General features: G+C 32.1%; 1 protein-coding gene across 1 annotated transcript in view; it reads left to right on the top strand.

The window, feature by feature from the left end:
* Positions 1 to 6,779, top strand: part of cdk14 (cyclin dependent kinase 14) — a 122,569-nt gene that overhangs the window by 1,252 nt on the left and 114,538 nt on the right. The window contains exon 2 of the mRNA XM_016466858.1: positions 3,360 to 3,454. Within this exon, the coding sequence (XP_016322344.1) occupies positions 3,360 to 3,454 (95 nt within the window). The remainder of the gene's footprint in view (positions 1 to 3,359; positions 3,455 to 6,779) is intronic.

The following is a 6,779-nucleotide window of genomic DNA, read 5'->3' as shown; positions in this document are numbered from 1 at the left end:
GCTTCACGTCGTGCCTAACAACGCCCCTTAGCTGTTATAAATTCACTGTAAACCACAGCTTCTTGGGGCTTATTTTGTTTTTATTATAATGGTCATTAGACATGTCTTAGTGAACTATTGAACACATACTACTTCAGGGATTCCAAAACATTTTTGTCTGCTGATCCCCTTCGAGCTAAAATATTAAGTTGTTAATATATCAATAATTTATCAACACTTTCACGTTCACGCTTCTCTGATGTTGGTTAATAGTCGTATTACATGCAGGTATACAATTACGATATCTCAGATATCTTTTTAAATAAGTGTTTAATTTTTATTTTGTTTTTATTTATTCAGAAATTTATTTATTTATTTATTTCTTCGGATAAAAAAAAGGTTTTATACATTTTAGTAAGTGTTTTATTTAGATTTTTTAATCTTTATAATTATTTGTTTTATTTTTGGGGATTTTATTAATTTTTGTACTTTTTTATTTTGAATTCTTATTTTAAATTGGTTCATTTTAATTCTATTTTTTTTATATTTATTTTACTTTTAATTTTTTCATTCATTTTTTGTGAGTTTATTTTTTAATTGTTTTTCATTTTACTGTATGATTTTATTCATTTTTAGTTCATTTAGATTTTTTATTTTAAAATTATTTGTTTTAATTTTACTTTTTAATGATTTTATTCATTTTCAGTAATAGTTTTATTTTGCATTTTTTAATTTTTTTTAATTTTAATTGTACTTTTTAATGATTTTATTAATTTTTAGTACGTTTATTTAGTTTCTTTTTATTTTAAAATGATTTATCTTTATTCTATTTACATTATTATTTTATTAATTAGCTATTTTTGTAGACCCCACTTTGTTGAACCTTACATACAGCATTTTGTACAATTACTATATTTATTTCAATTTAATTTAAAAAGAGACTAGATGCTTTCTAAAGTATGTAACTCCAAAATCAAGACACGTTTGACCTGAGAGAGAAAAATGAAGGATGCTGAGAGAGAGAGAGCCTGACCTCTTTCCCATCACACCCTTCTCCTTATCCTCCCACAGACCTTCTTACTTAGAAAATCCACTCAAACCTGTTCTCCACAGGGCCCCTGCCCTCCCGACGCCTCGATCAGGATAATAAAGGCCGTGCTGAGGTGATATTTAGAGACTGCTGGTGTCTGGTGTTGGGTTTGCGGTTACAGCTGCATCGGAGCAAGCGCTTATCCGGGAAGAGTCCGCTAATCTTTCACACCGATCGCTGCGGAGGATCAGGCTACAAACCTGATTACTGAAGAAACGCTGCGTTTTCACCAGCATCACTGCCGCTGTGCATTTGCTCTTCAGCCCTTCATGAAGACCTTTGAGTTGCATTTTACTGTACATATTACTCTGAGAATAAATATAATACTTACTAGAAACAAAACAAATCATCATATAAAATTAAAACAAACAATTTTTAAATAAAAAAATCTAAATAAATAAAACGCTTGCTAAAAACAACTAAAATCATAAAAAAAAAAACGAAATAAAAAAGTTACTTAAAACAAATAAAATCATAATGTGGAATTATAAAAAATTAGTGCTGTAAAACGATTAATCGCATGCAAAATAAAAGTTTTTGTTTGCATGATTTATGTGTGTGTGCTCTGTCTATATTTATTATGTGTATATAAATACACACACACACAGCATATACTGTATTTAGAACATTTTTACATGTCTGTATTTATATTCATATAATTTATATTATAAATAAATATATTTAATATATAAACATAACATATTTTTCTGAAATATATACATGCATGTGTAAATATACACAGCACACACACATATGTTATGTAAACAAAAACGTTTATTTTGGATGCGATTAATTGTTTGACAGCACTATAAAAAAGAAATATAAAAGATTTTGAAATAAAAAATCTAAATACAAAAATGTAACTGAATAGTCATTTAAGGTACTATTAAAATAAACTTTTTTTTTTTTTTTTAAATAAATTAAATAAATTTTATTTTTAAAATAAAAAAATAAGGCAAGCGAAATCTCTTAACATTTTTAAAACTAATTTCTTTAGGGTAGCTTTTATTTGAATTTTTATATTAATTTAATATTATTTTATTTTTAAGTGTTTTGAATGCATGTTTCCTTTTTTTGCTTATTTTATAATCTTTATATGGTGTATTTTGATGTTTTATTTGTTTATGTAAAGCTCTTTGAGATATAACATTTGAAGGCGCTATAGAAAATAAAGATTATTATTATTATTATTGTTAATGTAAAATATTAATATGATTATATAATTTATTAATTGTATTATTTGTATTTAATTTAATTTTTAAATTATTTTTAAAATGTTAATTAGTTTTTATTACTCTTATAAAGCGAAAACAAGCATTCACTTTTGATCTAAGAACATGTCTCTTACTGTAGGTGATCTCACAGTCTGAAGCTTCTGTAATAGGAAATTAACACATGCTGTCATGAATAATTAAGAGCAGCATCTTCTCATTGGATGAAGACACGCATTCTCATGAATAATTATGAGACACAGATGAGTCACCAGTGTAATACAGGTGTTAGAAAACGTCACATCCTGATGAAGATGAAAACGGCACAAAAATTAACCAGTTTCCTCTTCAAATTAAAATTAGTGTCTTATATGATGTATGTATGTTAAAATGTAAAAGTAAAAATACAGTAAAAATTGTGAAATATTATTTCAATGTAAAACAGCTGTTTTCTATGTGAATATCTGTTAAACTGTAATTTATTTCTGTGATGCGCAGCTGTATTTTCAGCATCATTACTCCAGTCTTCAGTGTCACATGATCTTCAGAAATCATAATAATATGCTGATTTGCTGCTCAAGAAACATTTATTATTATTATCAATGTTGAAAACAGTTGTGCTGCACAATATTTTTGTGGAAACTGTGATTAATTTTTTTTTCCAGGATTCACAGATGAACAGAAAGTTCAAAAGAACAGCATTTATTTGAAACAGAAATCTTTTGTTACATTATAAATGTCTTTACTGGCACTTTTGATCAATTTCATGCATCCTTGATGAATAAAAGCATTAATTTCTTGCACAGATTCATTCAGCGTTAGTGAATGAGACCCACTGGAGTTTTTTTGTAGTAAAGTTCACCTGCACTCAAAGCGCTCACAGTAAAAGCCTGCAGAGCTCATTTCCTGTTTAACAGGAAGCAATTCATCAGCTCCAGTTAAACAGCACAGGCTCGTTAATACAGAGACTTCCTGCTGGAAGAATCCCGGATCTGACCCAGAATCCCCAGCTGACCTCACATCTGCTGCGGCGACACACGGATCCTGTAATAAAAGCGTCTCTCTCTGCTCTGTTTCAGCCCACGAGCCCAAAGTTCGGGAAAGCAGATTCGTACGAGAAGCTGGAGAAGCTCGGCGAGGGATCCTACGCCACCGTCTACAAAGGGAAGAGCAAGTGAGTTCAGATCCTCTCCAGACAGGCCTTGACACATCTGACATTTGGTTTGAGCAAATTCATTTTTTAATTAAATCATAAAACACAGGATCCAGAAAACTGAAAACAGAAAATACTAAATTTGGGAAAATTCAAGTATAATTGTGACCCTGGACCACAAAACCTGTCATAAGGGTCAATTTTTCAAAATTGAGATTTATACATCATCTGAAAGATTAATAAATAATCTTTCCATTGATGTATGGTTTGTTAGGATAGAACAATATTTGAAAATCTGGAATCTGAGGGTGCAAAAAAATCTAAATATTGAGAAAATCATCTTTAAAGTTGTCCAAATGAAGTTCTTAGCAATGCATATTACTAATCAAAAATTAAGTTTTGATATATTTACAGTAGGAACCTTACAAAATATCTTCATGGAACATGATCTGTACTTAATATCCTAATGATTTTTGGCATAAAAGAAAAATCTATAATTGTGACCCATACAATGTATTGTTGGCTATTGCTACAAATATACCCCAGCGACTTAAGGCTGGTTTTGTGCTCCAGGATCACAATTTAGAAAAAAGTAATTTCATATGGCCCTATTATTGTTCACATTTTAATGAATTATTTTAAATGTAATTATTATTTTTTAAATATTAAATGTTTTATGAATTAAATTGATTAGACATGCTTTTTGATTATTACAGTTTAATTAAACAGTTAAACCAGAATCCAGAAATATCATCGAAACAGAAAACACAGAGTTTGGGAGAAAGTCAAACAGATTTCATATGGCTGTATATGAGAGGCGAAATTATCCATTGTGTCTCTTTATGACAGTTTTATGAGAGGCATTGATGAAAAACAGAAAAACAAAGTCGTTTCAGAGGCGGAGCAAAACTACAGAGAAACAGTTTTGGGGCTTTAAATAAAACTTATTTTATTTGTGCTTGATTTGTGCCCAGTTCACAATCAGTGAATGCCACACATTCATGCCTAATGATCGCTTACGATTGACAATGTTTACATTATGGTTTTATATTAGAATATGCATATTTCATGTCTCTCGCCTTTTTGAATGAGCAGCTAAAGTAGTAAAGCATAGACATTGCAAATTAAGATTCCCTGTGTATTTCAGGCTTGTTTATGATTAAAAATCCAGTATTATAAATTTTTTTGTTATTATTAATTCTTTGGTTCCCATATTTCTCTCATCTTTTTGAACGACCTGCTGGAAGTAGTATAGTGCAAACATTTCAAAATAAAGAGTCACAATGTATCTCAGACATGATTGAAAGTGATTAAAAGGCCTTCATTATGCATAAAATCTGCCCCATCACAGGAAAGAAAGACTAAGAACATTATTTAACATATTCACTATGTTGATTTTTTTAGTATCGGCACAATATGACAATGGTCCTCTACTTCATGTGTATTGAAATATGAAAAAAACATACAGTAAACCAATTTCAATACATATGTAAATATTAAATAAAACTTGAAGTGAGTATTTAAACTTGCAGTTACTCTTTTGCAGTTGAATGTGCTGCAGTCTGTTTAATTACGCAAAATAATCTGATACCTCATTTATTTTGAGATTGTGTGGGTTTGTTTTGTAACTGCATGCGGTGTTAATTTTATTTGTGCCTGCTGTGTTTCTTTGACTCGTTTAGTAACGGAACTGTAAGCAAAGACGGCGGCAGATAATTATTATGATGTGAAATCTGAATGAAATTATTCTTTATATTGCTGTAATAAAACCAGAGCCTGAGAAAATCTGGAAAATAAAATTCCAGCCAGCGTGAAATGAATAGTGCGTTATTGTCAGTGTTTTTCATAGTAATGATGGTGTTTGTGTGTAAGTTCATTATGACCTGCGCGTTCAGATTCACTTCACTGCCTCCAAATTGCATTTCATCGACTTAAAGTGACAGTAAATCACTCCTGACCTGGTTTATTGTCTTCAGACTCGCTCCTGGTCTCAATGAGCACAAACCATCAGTGCTTTTTATACAAAAACACAAAACAGTTTCTCTGTAGTGTTGCTCCACCTCTGAAACGACTTTCCTTTTCTGATGACATCATGAATCCCTCCTATCAAACAATATTCTTTGGATAATAGTCAATCGGATAAAATCATATTGCATACAGGGCTATATGTTTTTCCTAAAATTCTGGGTTTTCTGTTTCTATTTCTGGATTTGGTTTTATTGGTTTAATTAAATTAGATAAAAAAAGCATGTCAATCAATTTAATTCATAAAACCTTTCAAATCAAAAAATGTAAAATGTAATAATTATTCAAATGTAAAATAATGAATAATAATTTATTGCAACACTTATATACATACAGTATATTTCATTGTATTGTTTTTATTTTATTTTTTCCAAAATTCTGTTATTTGTTTTAATTGTTCTAAATTCAGTTTTATCATTTAATACAATTTTATCTTCAAAAATCCAACTATTTAATCTTTTAAAATAAAACAAAATGCAAATGAAATCATTCCTTTACAGCAAATTATTGCATTGTTAAATTAAATATAATTATTATAATTAATAAATATAAATAATTAAATAAATTAGAGAGATAGGTAGATAGATACATTTTATTTATTTAAGAAAGTTTCCTTTTCCGCCAAATGCACACAAATGTCACGAACCGCTACTGTGAGGAGCACGGAGCGAGGAACGAGGAGACGTGGAGTAGACTTCACAAAAACAGACTTTAATAAACATCCAACGGAACTAGGAACACACACGTAGCGGGGAAAGATGAACATTCAATACCGGACAAACTCAGAAAGCACAGACAGGACCTTAAATACATGGGGTAATTGACAACACACACCTGGAACAAATGAAACAATTAACATAGGAAAACTGGGTCATGGAGCATGCAGAGAGGGAAAAACACACAGAATGAGTCCAGGGGCGTGACATATCACCCCCCTCCCGGAAGGTGCATCCTCGCGCCGTATAACAACAGAGGGGGGGCACGGGTGGGAACTTGGGAGGAGGTAAGGGGAGGAGGACGGACACCCGGAAGGGGGCCGGCAGACAGAGTCCAGGGTGGTGACGATGGAGGGAGGAACCAGGGAGGCAACAGGAAGGACTTGGAGCAGGAGGGGCCAAGCAAGACCCAGGCCACAGCCATGATGGCAGTCCACGGTGGAGCCGACGGAGGGAAGATCCAGAGGGCCAAGGCGGAGCAGATGGCGCCAGCGACTGATGCGGAGGCGTGGATCCGAAAGGCCACGGTGGAGCCGGAGCGACAGAGGACTGAGGAGGAGCCGAAGGGATGAAGGAGCCTGACGGAGCCAGAGGGACGAGTCGGA

Source organism: Sinocyclocheilus anshuiensis, unplaced genomic scaffold (genome assembly GCF_001515605.1).
Source record: "Sinocyclocheilus anshuiensis isolate Anshui unplaced genomic scaffold, SAMN03320099.WGS_v1.1 scaffold480, whole genome shotgun sequence".
NCBI lineage: Eukaryota > Metazoa > Chordata > Actinopteri > Cypriniformes > Cyprinidae > Sinocyclocheilus > Sinocyclocheilus anshuiensis.
The sequence above is the reverse complement of the archived record's forward strand: the minus strand, read 5'-3'. Positions and strand labels throughout refer to the sequence as shown.